Source organism: Sapajus apella, unplaced genomic scaffold (genome assembly GCF_009761245.1).
Source record: "Sapajus apella isolate SASKATOON/1434 unplaced genomic scaffold, GSC_monkey_1.0 scaffold20, whole genome shotgun sequence".
Taxonomy (NCBI): domain Eukaryota; kingdom Metazoa; phylum Chordata; class Mammalia; order Primates; family Cebidae; genus Sapajus; species Sapajus apella.
In genome coordinates this window covers 11,628,967-11,645,866 of record NW_022436960.1, presented here as the reverse complement: position 1 = coordinate 11,645,866, position 16,900 = coordinate 11,628,967, and the positions used below count along the sequence as shown (strand labels likewise).

Sequence of the window (16,900 nt, the reverse complement as noted above, 5' to 3'; positions counted from 1 at the left end):
TCAAAGTGCTGAGGTTACAGGTGTGAGCCACCATGCTCAGCCTCAGGTTATGAATTTTAAAAAATAGTTTATCTAAGTATTTTGTTAGATAAATTATTCTCAGTAGTAAAGTGATGCCTCAACTGGAAATGGAAGTCCCTTGGATACTGTGTTCTATGGATGATGTTCATTGTGTCATTACTCATCCAGTTGCCCTATGCATAACTCTTGACTATACCCACTTCTGTCTATTTTACAGCCAATTCTTCACAAACTCCCACTGCTTTCATTGATAATTTTCCATTGTTTTCTCCATATTTGTGGCCACTCTTCTAATGCAGATCCTCATCATCCCACGTAAACTTTTAAAATAGCCTCTTATCAACATACCACTTGGCCTAAAATCTCACATTTTCCAGTATATTCCCCTGTATGATCTTTCTAAAATACAAATGTGATTATGTTAACACTCTCTTAGTAGCATGATGAAATTCTTTAGCTTGACTCAAATGGAAAACTGGGTTCAACTTACCTTTATGATCTCATCATTAATGAGTCATCCCTAGGAAACTTATAATTTAGCTATAGTATACTACATGTGCCATGTATTTCAACACAATGTCTTAATTCCTCTGCAAGGAATGTTCCCTTATACTTTTATCTTGATCGTTATGTATAAAGACTGAACACAGTCAATTTCAAATGTATTCTACTTTGGCACGTCAGTTGATTTCTTCTCATGTTCCTTATAGTTCAGTTTTTTATATTTACAAGATATTATATTATTTTAGGACATTGATTCAATAATGATATATTTTTACTATTTACATTTTATCACAGAAAGAACTTTGTTTATTGAATACTTTCAGCCTAAAACACTTGCTCTGTGTGAATATTAACATTACTGCCTCTGTTTTCTCTCCCAGCGTGTTTGAATCTTTAATTATATTTTTTTCTCTCCACTTAAGCTTTAAGTTTTTTACTCCTGGCAACATATTTCAAGATTTTAAAATCCAAAATGAAACTCTGTCTTTAATGGAGAAATGTAGGTTACCCTTAGATACCTGCTCATTCCCTCATCTGCTTCAGGGTCGCTCACCCTGGCCACAATACATGCTGCACTACAGCCACCCAGCACACCCTTCACCTGAGACTTCCTATTCACCTTACCTTATTATTTTTTTTTTCCTGTGTAGCATTTATCTTATATACAGCCTATTTTGATTTACTTGTTAATTATTAGTCTCTTTTTTTTTTTTTTTTTTGGGACGGAGTTTCGCTCTTGTTACCCAGGCTGGAGTGCAATGGCGCGATCTCGGCTCACCGCAGCCTCCGCCTCCTGGGCTCAGGCAATTCTCCTGCCTCAGCCTCCTGAGTAGCTGGGATTACAGGCACGCACCACCATGCCCAGCAAATGTTTTGTATTTTTAGTAGAGACGGGGTTTCACTGTGTTGACCAGGATGGTCTCGATCTCTTGACCTCGTGATCCACCCACCTCGGCCTCCCAAAGTGCTGGGATTACAGGCTTAAGCCACCGCACCCGGCCAATTATTAGTCTCTTCTAACAAGTGTGTAAGTTCCACAGGAAAAGAGACTGCTGTACCCTTAGTGGCTGAAACAGTACCTGGCCTATATGAGGTACTGAATAAATGCTGCTGAATAAGTGAATCCATAGCATTTATGGTAATAACTGTAGACCAGCTCTACTTTTGGTTATTCTATGTTGTGCTTTGCACATTTTCAGGTTTGTATTCTTTTTTCTTTTTTATGTCTGTTTTTAAGGGTTATTCTGTTTCCTTTGCTTTAATACACATATGCAAACTTAAATGTGTATATGTGTGTGGTGTGTGTGTGTGTGTGTGTTTGTAGAGATTGAGTCTTGCTATGTTGCCCTGTTGGTCTTGAACTCCTGGCTCAAGCAATGCTCCTACCTTGGCCTCCCAAAGTTCTGGAATTCAAGCATGAGCCACCACATCCAGCCTTCTTTTGCTTTTTAAAACTTGTAATGTACACATGTTTTTTTCTTGTTGTTGTTTGTTTTTTGTTTTTTTGAGACAGAGTTTCACTCTGTCACCCATGCTGGAGTGCAGTGGCATGATCTTGGCTCACTGTAACCTCCGCTTCCCAGGCTCAAGTGATTCCCCTGTCTCAGACTCCTGAGTAGCTGGGACTACAGATAACCACCAGCATGCACATTTTTAAAAATTCCATAAATGATCACAATAAAGGATTACAAAAAATATCCTAACTCCATGTAAAGTTAAACTCAGATAAAGAGATAGTATTTTGGACTGCCTTTTAGGGATGGCAGTCCCTTTTGGCTTTCTTGGTTTTAACTTTTTGTTATTCCCCTAACCTTTTAAATTCTTGATTATTTTATCATGTGGTTCTAAGAGACTCTCACTGTGTTTTTGTTTTTTGTGTCAATAATAGTCACGATTTTTCCTCTGAATCATGTGTAGTCAGGTTTTTTCTTATGCTCCTGTGAGCTTTTCAGTAGCAAAACTTTGCTGATGTAATTGCTAAGGTTCAATATGCCATATTTTGTGGATAAACATGGCAAGAGACACTTGTTTCACATTTTAACAGTTTGGTAATGAGACACGTCCTATAATTGGTGTGTCTTACAATCATTGTCAGCCAGAGGGCACTCAAACCATAGTGGTCAATTGCCTACCCATGCACGTACTTTGTCTCAGTCATTTATACTGTCATCACTTTAATTGAGTTTCCTGGATCATTGGTGCAATACATGTTGAGTTTTACTGCTGCTTAAAGTGCTTTCAAAAATATGACTTTATAATTTGGCATAGAAACAAAGTTATTGTGAGTGCAGAGAAGAAAACAAAGCAATAGGACATACGTTTATCAGTAAAGCCAGTGTCAGGAGAAATCACCATAATTTGTTGTAGAAGAATTCTACGTTTTCTTTTAGAGAATGAATATGAATAATGAGTTGAGTTGGTTACAAATTCTTAGGTGAAACTAATTTTTTTTGGAGGTTCTATATTAGAAAATGCGAGAGGCATTGTTGCAGCAGAAGAATCCAAGGCTGGCTTGATTTTTGTTGCTTTAAAATTGATTCACATTTTTCATTTCAAATAATTCAGAAGAGTGTTTTTGCTTTTAGTATTAGTTTGTTTCGCTTTTTGTTCAAAAAATTAATGTCATTATTGATTTTGGTTTCCTTTGCTCTTTCAATTTTTTTGTATTTATTAATCCATCCATCCATCCATTTCTATCAGAGGGCTATGCTGTGCCAGAAACAGTAGATAAAAGAGAGAAACACACAGCCACCATTTCTATTCATCACTGGAAATTCCTACATTTGTAGTTTCTGAATCGTTAGCATCTATATTTATTATTTTAGATTCTTTCCACTCACTTGTTCATTCTACATCTGGATATGTTTTATAGATTATATTTATAATTTTTATTGACAAGTTTTCTTGGGTGTTGATTGTTTTTACTGTTTCCAACATGACCTTGCTAGGTCTGTTTTGATTTTGTTTCACAATATGTGCTGTTTATTCTCTATTTGGCCATTCTTCCAGATCCACTCTCAGACTTTCTCCTTCCTGTTTGGTGCAATGGAAGACTGATTCCTATGAACTGCAATCTTTGTGCTATTTCCAGTTGACTCCTGATTGGGTTTGGCAAATGAAATGCGCAGCAGGAGTTAAGAAAAGGGAAGGAGACAGAAGTTAAGGTCATTTTCACCCTCTTTCTTCTTGCTTTGGTGGTGTGTTTCTGTGGTGGCTGTGAGCTTCCTAGACTACACCTCTTAAATGGTGGTCCCTATTCCATTCCAGCTTTGACTGGCCTTTAATAATGCCATCTATCTATATGTCATCTACCTATCTTATCCCTCTAAGCAAACAGACTGTAACATATTTCTCCCATTGCTAGTCTCTGGATATTTTAATATCACTGTTGCGCCCTTTAACCATGTCCACCCTCTGCAAATAGTATCCTTATAAAGGTTCTTTGGTTAAAAGACCTGAGAGGAATTATGTTTCCTGCCTGGTCCAAAACTGAAACAGTGTTTTTACCTAAAACGTCCGTAGGACATAGAATATAGAGGTGGGATTCTGGGACTGAGTTACTTGTATACTTAATAAATGAACAGATGACCTCTTATGCCTGGCAAACCATAGCAAGCAAGGGCTTCACAATTATTAGATTATCTCTGTGGAGTGCGTGGGATGGAGTATCTGTGGAAGGGTAAAACTTGAGGCAGTCCAGTGGAGTAGCTGCAGCTGATTATAATAACTGTGGTTTTTACAGAGATTGTGGGGTGGCACGACTATTATGGATATATTGGAGAGCTTACAAAACGAAAAGAAAAGCTTAGGACCTTGAATATTCAATTCGAGGCCAGAATAGAGGCTCTGGCAGTTATACAGGGAAAAAATGAACGTCACTTTGTAACATATATAAAATTAGAGACTTTACATTTGATCTGTATATGAAATCTAAAACAATCAATCTCCAGAATAAAACAGCATATTTTCATAGCTTTGGGAAAGGCAAAGAATTCTTAAATAGAATACAAGAAGTAAAAGGTATTAATCATAAAAGGAAAGATTGATCAATTGAGCTTTTAAAAATTAATAATTGGCTGGGTACGGTGGCTCATGCCTGTAATCCCACCACTTTAGGAGGCAGGTAGATCACAAGATCAGGAGATCGAGACCATCCTGGCCAACATGGTGAAACCCCATCTCTACTAAAAAATACAAAAATTAGCTGGGTGAGGTGGTGCGTGCCTGTAATTCCAGCTACCAGAGAGGCTGAGGCAGGAGAATTTTCTGAACCAGGGAGTTGGAGGTTGCAGTGAGCCAAGATTGCACCACTGCACTCCAGCCTGGTGACAGAGCGAGACTCCATCTTAAAAAAAAAATTAATAATTTTTATTCAAAAGATACCATGAAGAAAGTACATAAGATAAGCCACTAATTACAAGAAAATATTTCCAATAAAAAATCAGATCCATAATACATTAAAATCTCATAGAAATCATTAAGGAAAGTAACTCAAATAAAAAAAAAAAAAGAAAAGTAACTCAAATCAAAACTTGATTCAAAAAACACTTGAAAAGAATTTGCAAAAAGAATATAAAAATGAACATATGAACATGTGCTTGACATTATTACTCATGCAAACTAAATCTTCAATGAAATACCATTAGGCTGGATGCAACGGCTCACACCTGTAATCCCAACATTTTGGGAGGCCTGCCTGGACAGATCACTTGAGGTCAGGAGTTTGAGACCAGCCTGACCAACATGGTGAAACCTGTCTCTACTAACGATACAAAAAAAAAAAAAAAAATTAGCCAGGCTTGGTGGGGGGCTGCCTGTAATCCCAGCTACTTGGGAAGCTGAGGCAGGAGAATTGTTTGAACCCAGGAGGCAGAGTTTGCAGTGAGCTGAGATTGCACCACTGTACTTCATCCTGGGCGACAGAGTGAGACTGTCTGAAAAAAAAAAAAGATACCATTACACATTCATCATAATGGCTTACATTTTAAAGACTAGGCCGAGCATGGTGGCTCATGCCTGTAATCCCAGGACTTTGGGAGGCCAAGACAGGAGGACTGCTTGAGCCCAGAAGTTTGAGATCAGCCTGGGCAACATGGCAAGACCAAAACCACTACAAAAAATAAAAAAAATCAGCCAAGTCATGGTGGAGTGCACTTGTGGTCCTTGCTACTCAGGAAGCTGAGGTGAGAGGATCACTTGAGCCCAGAAGGTTGAGGCTACTGTGACCTGTGTTCAAGTTACTGCACTCCAGCCTGGGAGTGAGACCCTGTCTCAAAAAAAAAGAAGAAAAACTAATAATACTAAGTGTTGACTAGAAGGGGGATCAACTGGAACTCCTTCACATTGCTGGTGGAAGAGCAAATTGATACAATCACTTTGGAGTAATGTTGGCAGCACTTAAGATTTTTTTTTTTTTTTCACAAAAAGATAAACAAATATAAACTTAATGATGCAACAATTCCATTCCTAGGTATATATCCAACAGAAAAGAAAGATTATGTCCAGAAGAGATGTATACAAAAATGCTAATCACTGCCTTATTTATGATAGCCCCAAATGGAAACAATACAAATATCCATCAGCAGTAGAATGGATAAATATATGATAGTATATTTGTACAACAGAAGAGTACACAGTAGTGAAAAAGGATAAATTACTAATACATGCAACCTTATAAAGAAATCTTGCAGTCATAATGTTGACTGAACAAGTCAGACACGGACACATTTATACTACACAATTCCATTTGTATGGTGTTCAAAGCTACGTAAAACTGATTTATAGTATGATAAATGATAATAACAGCTATCTTTAGAGGTACATAAATGAAAAAAAAAAAAAAAAGGAGGCCATGAGCAGTGGCTCATGACTGTAATCCCAGCCCTTTGGGAGGCTGAGGCAGGAGGATCACTTGAGGTCAGGAGTTTGAGACCAGCCTGGCCAACATGGTCAAACCCTGTCTCTACTAAAAATACAAACATTAGCTGGGCATGGTGTTGCATGCCTGTAAACTCAGCTGCTCTGGAGGCTGAGGCAGGAGAATTGCTTGAATCTGGGAGGTGGAGGTTGCAGTGAGCTGAGATCATGCCACTGCACCAGTCTGAGCAACAGAGCAAGACTCTGTCTCAAAAAAAAGAAAAAAAAAAAAGTGTCAAGAGGGAGCTTTCTGGAATACTGAAAATGTTTCACATCGTGTTCCTAACAATACTCACAATTACTTTCATTTATTTCACAATCATAGGATACCTGATCACCAGAATCTTAGGTTGACACAGCTGCTGTCTCAACACGTGATTCAGACATATAAACCACAAAGATTAATCTTGATACTGACATAAGTTAAACAGAAGCTTTATTGACAGAATAGAGAATAAATAGAGTGGTGAAGATCTGCAGAAATAGAATCAGGATTTTGTGATCTCTCCTTATCCTCAAACAAGGAAGGACCAATAGAGGAGATTGTATGGCTGTAAAACTGCCTTTGCTGGTGAACATCAAGGACAAAATATTGAGGCCTACAAAACCATGCTTTTTGAAGTTAGATCAGAAACCTTTAGAAACTTTGTCATTTAAAATCATATCAGAGACTGAATATCAGAAGAAACTGGTTATACAATCAAAAATGCTGCGTGTTAAAAACAAACAAAAAAACACACCCTCTGTCTTGTCTTGGTGAAAGTGTTTTTCTAATTCCTGTTAGACATATTAAAATATCTCCAAGTCCACCTTAATCTCAAAACTTACCCAATAATCTATAAAAGTCCACTGTTGAGGCAATATTGAGAAAAGGAAGGTAAATCAACAAAATCCTGAAGACTCTCGGTAATACCCTCCTAACAAGTAAGAAGGTGTATTGGTCCATTTTCATGCTGCTGATAAAGACATACCTGAGACTGGGCAATTTACAAAAGAAGGAAGTTTAATTAGATTTAGAGTTCCATATGGCTGGGGAAGGTCCCACAATCTTGGCGGAGGGTGAAAGGCATTTCTTACATGGTGGCGGCAAGAGAGAAATGAAGAGGAAGCAAAAGCGGAAATCCCTTATAAATCCATCAGATCTTGTGAGACTTATTCACTATCATGAGAATAGCACAGGAAAAACCAGCCCCCATGATTCAATTACCTACCCCTTGGTCCCTCCTACAACATGTGGGAATTCTGAGAGATACAATTCAAGTTGAAATTTGGGTGGGGACACAGCCAAACCATTTAAGAAGATGACAAGTGGATGAGAAGATATCAAAAGGAAAAGTAAAGGGAAAAGTCAGGCCCTCATGAGCAAAACCAGGTTTACCACTTTCCAGAGCATTTTACTGACTTGAGAAAAATGGGTCCAAGTCCTATCTAAAAGAGGTGAAGCAGATGGGTCTCAAGAATAATTTGCCTTCACTATGTTAGAGCAAATAGAAGATCTGACCAGTGCTGCACTTTTAATGATGAACTTGATGGAAACAGGAAGAGTGGGAGGAATAGAAGGAGAAGAAGAAGTAAGGAAGGAAAAGGGATAAAGAAGAAGGTGGGTAAATAGAGGAGGGGCATGGGGAAGATTAGGAAGTGAGGGGTTATAGAAAGGAGATGGAGCAAGATGGCTGAATAGAATCCTCTAATGATTATTCACCCCTGCAGGAACATCAAATTGAACAATGATCCACACAAGAAAGCACCTTCATAAGAACCAAAAATCAGCTTGGGTACCAGGTTGGCCACAGTGGACAGTGTACCAAGTGGGCTCCTAGGGTCTCTGATTCTGGAACTTGGCTCTTGGATGGCATTTCTAAACCTGCCCTGGAACAGAGTGGGGCCACTGCCATGAAAGGAGAAACCCAGGTCTGACAGCATTCACCACAATCTGACTGAAGAGCCTTTGGGCCTTGAGTGAACAGTGGCAGTAGCTGGGAGGTAACTTCCATGGGCTTGTGGTGGTGATGGCCATGTAGAAAGACTGCTCTGCTTCAGGATAAAGGAGGGAAGTATAGGAAAGATTTTTGTCTTGCAGCTTGGGTGCCAGCTCAGCCACAGTAGAACAAAATACCACATAGACTCTAGGGTTCTCAACTTCCTTGGCTCCCAGATGGCATTTCTGGACCTAGCTGGGCTGGGGGCAACTCACTGACCTGAAGGGAAGATCATACCCTGGCTGGATTCATCACCTGCTGACTACAGAGCTCTTGGGCCTGGAGTGAACATAGGTAGTAGCCAGGCAGTGGGCACTGTGGGCCTGGGCAAGACCCAGTGCTGTGCGGGCTTTGGGTCTGACCCGGTGTAGTCCTAGTGGTGGTGGCTACAGGGGTGTTTGCATCACCCCTCTTCTAGCTCCAGACAGCTTAGCACAGAGAAAGAGACACTATTTATTTGGGGGAAAGTAAGATAAGAGAACAAAAGCCTCTTCCTGGTATTATAGGGAGTTCTCCTGGATCTTATATAAGACTACCAAGGCAGTACTTCTACAAGTTAGCAATAGCCAAAGCATTACTAGGCTTGAGGTACCTCCTAATGCAGATACAACTACAGTGACCAAAGACTTAGATCACAATAATCAAGTGGCTTTGAATGCTTGGAAAGCTTTCCCAAGAAGGACAGACATGAAGTCTGTCCAAACAAGTCCAGACATGAAGACTAAAATAAATACCAAACTCTTTAACCTCCAAACACCAATCAGTGTCCACAAGCATCAAGACCACCCAGAACATGACCTCACCAAAGGAACAAAATAAGGCACCAGAGATCAATCTTGGAGAGACAGAGATATGCGACCTTTTAGACAGAGAATTCAAAATAGCTGTTTTGAGAAAACTCAAGGAAGTTCAATATAATACAGAGAAGGAATCCAGAATCCTGTCAGATAAATTTAACAAAGAGATTGAAACAATTAAAAAGAATCAAGCAGAATTCTGAAGCTGAAAAATGCAACTGACATACTGAAGAATTTATCAGGTCTCTTAATAGCAGAATTGATCAAGCAGAATAAAGAATTAGTGAGCTTGAAGACAGGCTACTTGAAAATATACAATTAGAGGAGATGAAAGAAAAAATAATAAAAAGGAATGAAACATGCTTATAAAATCCAGAAAATAGTCTCAAAAGGGTATATCTAAGAGTTACTGGCCTTAAAGAGGAGGTAGAGAAAGAGATAGGGATTGAACATTTATTCAAAGGAATAATAACAGAGAGCTTCCCAAACTTAGAGAAAGATATCAATATTCAAGTACAAGAAAGTAACAGAACACGAAACAGATTTAAGCCAAAGAAGACCATCTCAAAGCATTTAATAATAAAATTCCTAAAGTAAATAAAGGATCCTAAAAGCAGCAAGAGAAAAGAAACAATAACATACAAAGGAGCCCCAATACATCTGGTAGCAGACTTTTCAGTGGAAACCTTACAGGCCAGAAGAGAGTGGCATGACATATTTTTAAAAAATCTTTTATCCTAGAATAGTATAAAACATCTTTCGAACATGAAAAAGAAATACTTTCCCAGATGAAAAATGAAACCTGAGGGATTTCATCAACACCAGACCTGCCCTATAAGAAATGCTAAAGGGAATACTTCAAGCATAAATAAAAGAATATTAATGAGCAATAAGAAAGTAAAAAAGGTAAAAAACTGAAGGTAAAAAACTCACTGGTCATAGCAGGTACACAGAAAAACACAGAACATTATAACATGTTAATTATGGTGTGTAAACTACTCATGTCTTGAGAAGAAAAACTAAAAGACAAACTAATCAAATATTATAAATGCAACTTTTCAAGACATATCAGTTTAAAATAATGAGTTTTATAAGATATTATGGTAACCTAGAATTTGAAAACATACAACAGATATATGAAAATAAAAAGCAAGAAATTAATAGCAGAATTGATCAAGCAGAATAAAGAATTAGTAAGCTTGAAGACAGAAGATTAAAACATGCTACCAGAGAAAGCTGCCTTCACTAAAAGGAAGATGGGAGGGAAAGAAAGAAGGAAAGGAAGACCACAGAAAAAACTAGAAAAAAGTTAACTGAATGTCAGGAGTACGTTCTCACTTATCAATAACAACATTTAACGTAAATGGACTAAACTCTTCAATCAAAAGACACAGAGTACCTGAACAGATGAAAAAAAAAAAAAGTCCTAGTGATCTGTTGCCTACAAGAAACACATTTCACCTATAAACACACATATAGACTGAAAATAAAGGGATGGAAAAATATATTCCATGCAAGTAGAAACCAAAAAAGAGTAGAAGTCACTATACTTATATCAGACAAAATAGATTTCAAGACAAAAGCTATAGAAAGAGAAAAACAAGGTCATTATATAATGATAAAGGGGTCCATTCAGTGAGAGAATATAAAAATTATAAATATATATATACACCCAACACTGGAGCACTCAGACACAGAAAGCAAATATTATTAGAGCTAAGGAGAGAGATAGATCCCAATACAATAACACTTGGAGATTTCGACAACCCATGTTCACCTTTGGACATGGTTTTCTGTCTGGACACGTTGTCCAGACAGAAAATCAACAAAGAAACATTGGGCTTAATCTGCACTGTAGCCCAAATGGACCTAATAGATATTTATGGACTATTTCAACCAATGGCTGCAGAATGCAAACTCTTCTCCTCAGCATATAGATCATTCTGAGATAAGTAGACCATATGTTAGACCATCCATATCCATATGCAGAAGATATCCATGTGCAGAAGAATGAAACTAGACTTTTCTCCACACACAAAAATCAAATCAAAATGGATTAAAGACTTAAACCTAAAAGCTATAAAACGACTAAAAGAAAACTTTGAGGAAACTATCTGGGAGACATTAATCTAGGCAAAGATTTCTTGAGTAATATCCCATAAGCACAGGCAACCAAAGCAAAAACAGACAAACTGAATCACATTAAGTTAAAGAGCTTCGATACAGCAAAAGAAACCATCAACAAAGTGAAGAGACAACCCACAGAATGGGAGAAAATATTTGCAAACTACCCATCTGACAAGGAATTAAAAACTAGAATATATAAGAATATATAAAAAGCTCAAGCAATAGGAATAAACTAACAATCTGATTTTAAAATGGGTAAAAAAATCTCAACAGATATTTCTCAAAAGATGACATACAAATGGCAAACAGGCATATGAAAAAGTGCTCAATATCACTGACCATCAGAGAAATGAAAATCAAAACTACAATGAGATTACCATCTCACCCAGTTAAAATAGCTTTTATTGGAAAGACAGGCAATAATGAATGCTGGTGAGGATGTGGAGAAAAGGGAACCCTTGTACACTGTTGGTGGGAATATAAATTAGTACAATGGAGAGTACATTAGTACTATGAAGAATAGTTTGGAGGTTCTTCAGAAAACTAAAAATAGAGCTAACATATGACCTAGCAATCCCACTGCTAGGATATATCCCCACAAAAAGAGATCAGTATATTGAAGAGGTATCTATACTCCCATGTTTATTGTAGCACTATTCACAATGTGAAGCTTTGGAAGCAGCCTAAGTGTCCATCAATAGATGAATGAATAAAGAAAATGTGGTACATATATACAATGGAATACTATTCAGCCATAAAAAAGAATAAGATCCTGTCATTTGCAAAAACATGACTGGAACTAGAGGACATTATTTTAAGTGAACTACACCAGGCATGGAAAGACAGCGTTTGCATGTTCTCACTTATTTGAGGGAACTGAATATTTTAAAAATTGAACTCATGGAGACATAGAGAGTAGAATAATGGTTACCAGAGGCTGGGAAGGGTAGTGGGGCACTGTATAGGGGGAGAATAAGGATGGTTAATAAGTACAAAGATATCGCTATATACAATGAATAAGATCTAGTATTTGACAGCACAACAGAGTGACTACAGTCAACAATAATTTGTTGTACATTTTAAAATAACTAGAGGAATATAATTTGATTGTTTGTAACACAAAGACAATAATAAATTCTTGTGATAGATACTCCATTTACTCCAATATGATTATTACACAGTGTATCCCCATATCAAAATATCTCATGTATCCCATAAATTTATACACCTATTATGTATCCACAAAAATTAATAATATTTTTTTTTAAAAAAAGGAAGGGAAGAGAAGGAAGAAACCAACAGCATATAAAAGAGAAAAAGAATCAAGTTGAGACAAAGCATATCCCAAGATAGGGGGTAAATTTACCTCCATATCCTGCCTCAAAAAATCTTAATAAGCTAAATTCAACAAAACAAGGTCTCAAAGACTCAATAATAGAATGATAAAATAAAATGAAAATGTAGGTCACAAACAAATAGAAATAAATTGAGAATCATGTCCCTTTATCACTCTAGGGTCCTAGGCTGGTTAGCAAAATTCAGTTGAATTGGAAAGGAGAGGGCAACTGTCAATCAATATTAACTGTTTTGAGATTTGTTAAAGGATTCAAAATTACAGCCAGATAGGAAGAATAAATTTAAGTGTTCTATACCACTGAAGGATGGCATAGTTAACACTAATATGTTGTATTGTTTCAAATAGCTAGGAGGAGGATATTGAACATTCACAATAAAAAGAAATGATAAATGTTTGAGATGATGGATATGCTAATTACTCTGATCTGATCACTCTACATTATACGTATCAAGATACCACTTTGTGGACCCACTTCCGTTACTTGCTGCTATGGACAGTAGGCAGCCGGGGTTAGTGAAAGATCCCAAGATGGCTGGGTGAAAACTTGCTCTAAAAACCACTAACTGGATAGCTTTTGGGGAGATCATTCCCCCAAACCAAAAGGCCATTGCTAATTCCCTGAAATCCTGGAATGAGACCCTCACCGACAGGTTGGCTGCTTTACCTGAGAATCTACCACCTATCGACTGGGCTTACTACAAGGCCAGTGTTGCCAAGGCAGGCTTGGTGGATGACTTTGAGAAGAAGTTTAATGCCCTGAAGCTTCCTGTATCGGAGGATCAATATACTGCTCAGGTGGATGCTGCAGAAAAAGAAGATGTGAAGTCTTATGCTGAGTGGGTGTCTCTCTCAAAGGCCAGGATTGTAGAATACGAGAAACAGATGGAGAAGATGAAGAACTGAATTCCATTTGAACAGATGACCATTGAGGACTTGAACGAAGCTTTCCCAGAAACCAAATTGGACAAGCAAAATATCCCTATTGGCCTTATCAACCAATTGAGAATTGATAAAATTGAGTCCAGGAGGAGACTCTGGCCCTTATATTACACATTCTGGACATTAAAAATAGAAATAATTGTACAGTAAAAAAAAAGATAGCACTTTGTAAACCCCATGAATATGTGAAATCAATATTTGTTAGTTAAGAAATAAAATTATACTTAAAAATTAACTACTTCTTTTGCTGTACAAACACTGATAGGATCTATATAGAGTTGATCAATGAAGCACAAGATCACCAAATGAAGGAGATGAGAGCAGTGTATCATTCACACAGCTCCTCCATTACTAGTTGTGTGTCAGTTGTATCAACAAAATCAGCAAAAGTAAGCTAACATTACCTACTTCAGCAAGGTTATTGTGAAGATCAAATGAGATGATATTTGTAACATGCTGAGCACAATTGTAACTTGACAAGTGGCAACTGTTATTATTTGGCTTTTAGGACAGTAAAATGTCACTGAAATTGTAAATGAGAACATAGCATGGTGACCTAGTGTTGTTCTTCTTTAGGGCTATTCATAGGATCGATCCTACTTCTGTAGATCCTACAAATCCATCACACCTAATAGTTTTGAGACCTTATGATTAGTTGATTAATAAGGCACGGTTTTTATATATCTTCCAATCCTGGGCCACATGTAATGCTTACATCAATGAAAGCAAATTCCTTACCTGCCTTGGTCGAGTAAACCTTTCCACGTTTAGAAACAAAAGTAATATCTGATGTATAAAAACTATGAAAAGTCTTGCTTATGACATCATCATGAAAGTCAGCTATTAATTCAAAGGTGTTGCCGCCATCGACTGATAGCCATATCTATAGGAATAAAGAGATAATATCTCACTAAAGAGCTGCTATGCAACAGCTGGCAATTACCTATCAGTCTACATGAGAATAGCCATGGGACATGATCTTTCCCATATGCCCACATTCATCACACACACACACACACACACACACACACACACACTCTTTACCTACTTGTTCGACCTTCTATTTCCATCCTAGAGTGTGTATGAAAGTATTCGTGGCAGAGTATCAGGTCTACACAATATGCATAGTGATTGTATAAAAGAACAAAGTTATTCCTATGATCTTCCAAATAATTCCCTTGCTCATAAAAGAATGGAGTGCTGAATGCATTTGGATCAGGGGAGGGGTTTACCTTATATTGACATACAACTTCAGGTTCTAGGTGTCTGGCAAATATATACGCAGACATATTTTGCATGGAAGAGCCCCTTGTCATTTACAAGGCATGTGTCTTGGGACTTTCATAGGTCCTCAAATCACTAATCCCACTATATAGTTATATTAGTTTATTATTATAGCATCTTAGTTTCTCTATCTCCTCATCTTTAGGTAAGAGTTGTTTGAGGATAAAGCATATTGATCATGTATTAATAATTCCCACTTGCTACCTCTTTTAATGAACATTTCTGTTGTTTGGATTTTTATAAAAGTAATTTTAGTAACAAGTTATACAAGGAAATAGGCTTTTCTCACATTTCCAACTTTATAAATATGGCTGAAGTGTCTTAGACCACCATTCAAATAATTCTTCTTTTACTCCTCATCTGATATAATCAATCCTAGTCTCCTCTATCCCTTCCCAGAGGCAACTAGTTAATCAGTTTGAAAATTCTATATATTTACATTCATATGTATGTATATACCAATAGAATATGTACGTACTGATTTCATTTTTATGTCAAGGAGGAGAGAAAGGCATTTAGACTTGGACAGGAAGTACCCTTGCCCTGAACTGCTTGCTTAGTGGACCTGAATATTACAAACACACACAGGAAACGTACTGAATAACACATAGGTGCTTCTATTACTTGGGATGCAGCACTCATTGCTGGCATAACACAATCCATGATCCATGATTTATATGGTATGTGGACCTCAATTTGCACTCTTGCTTTGGGCCCTGCAAATATTACTAGTGAGCAGGGATGTAGTTAGAGCGTGTAAGGAAGGGCACTTTGAAAAGTCATTCGAACTTGTATCATACTGTACACTGTACCTGTTGTTCTATAAGTTACCTTTGTCACTCAGTAATGTATGTCAGATCATTTGTTAGCTCATGTGGATCACCACATTATTCTATGCTGCCCTATAATTTCCAGCTTAATGGATATACCATACTTGAGATATACTACTTTTCTAGTAATGAACATTTAAAAGTTGTACCCAAATTTTCACTTTCATGAACAATGCAGTGAACATTTATGTATCTGCCTATTTGTACTAATGTTACAGTGTTATCTTTAAAGAAAATACTGAAAAATTGAGTTGCTGAGTCACCAGTGGCACAATTTGGGCTCACTGCAACTTTTGCCTTCCCTGCTTAAGCGATCCTCTTACCTTAGCCTCCCAAGTAGCTGGGACTACAGGCGTATGCCACCATGCCCAGCTAATTTTTGTAATTTTTTGTAGAGATGGGGTTTTGCCATGTTGCCCAGGCTTATCTTAAACTCCTGAGCTCGAGCAATCTTCCTGCCTTGACCTCCCGAAGTGCTGATATCACAGGCATGAGCCACTGCATCTAGCCACATTTCTATAATTTTGATAGAGACTACCCAAGTGCTGTTCAATTTTGCTGAACCAGATTATGGTCCCACCAGTAGTGTATGAGAAAATCTATTTCCCTAAATCTCACCAATATTTGATATGACCAAAAATCTATTTTTAAGTTTTACTTATGATCTGAATGTAAAATGACATCTCATTGCATTTTTCCCTAAATATTTAAATTATTTAACTATACATGGCTCATTTGTATTTTCCTTATGTTATTTAATAACATAATGAACATGTGTGCACTGAAAATCTATGAATCAGTATATTGCTAGTAATTTACATCTTCCTGTTTCTCCCCATTCCTATCCCTCTGCCTTCCCTGTTACATATGCAATATCCTAAATTTTGCGTTTTTTCATTCCCTTGGTATTTAAAATTTTTTTAGCACATATGTTTAAGTAACATATTGCTTAACTTTACTTATTTTTGCTCCTTGTAAAAAGGGCTATGATAATACCATAGATTGGCTTCTATAACTTACTTCCCCTCAACATTATTTACTTAAATTCATATGTGTTGCATACAGCTGAATTCATTTGCTTTTTCATTTCTATATAATAGTTCATTAGGTAAATAAGATGTAATTTACTTATTCATTTTCCTATTC

At 37.2% G+C, this 16,900-nt stretch overlaps 1 protein-coding gene and 1 pseudogene across 1 annotated transcript in view; one reads left to right on the top strand and one right to left on the bottom strand.

Moving 5' to 3' along the window:
• Positions 1 to 16,900, bottom strand: part of CATSPERB (cation channel sperm associated auxiliary subunit beta) — a 179,653-nt gene that overhangs the window by 66,528 nt on the left and 96,225 nt on the right. Inside the window, 1 exon segment of the mRNA XM_032287619.1 lies at positions 14,379 to 14,523. Coding sequence (XP_032143510.1) covers positions 14,379 to 14,523 — 145 coding nt within the window.
• Positions 13,230 to 13,782, top strand: LOC116557872 (annotated as a pseudogene).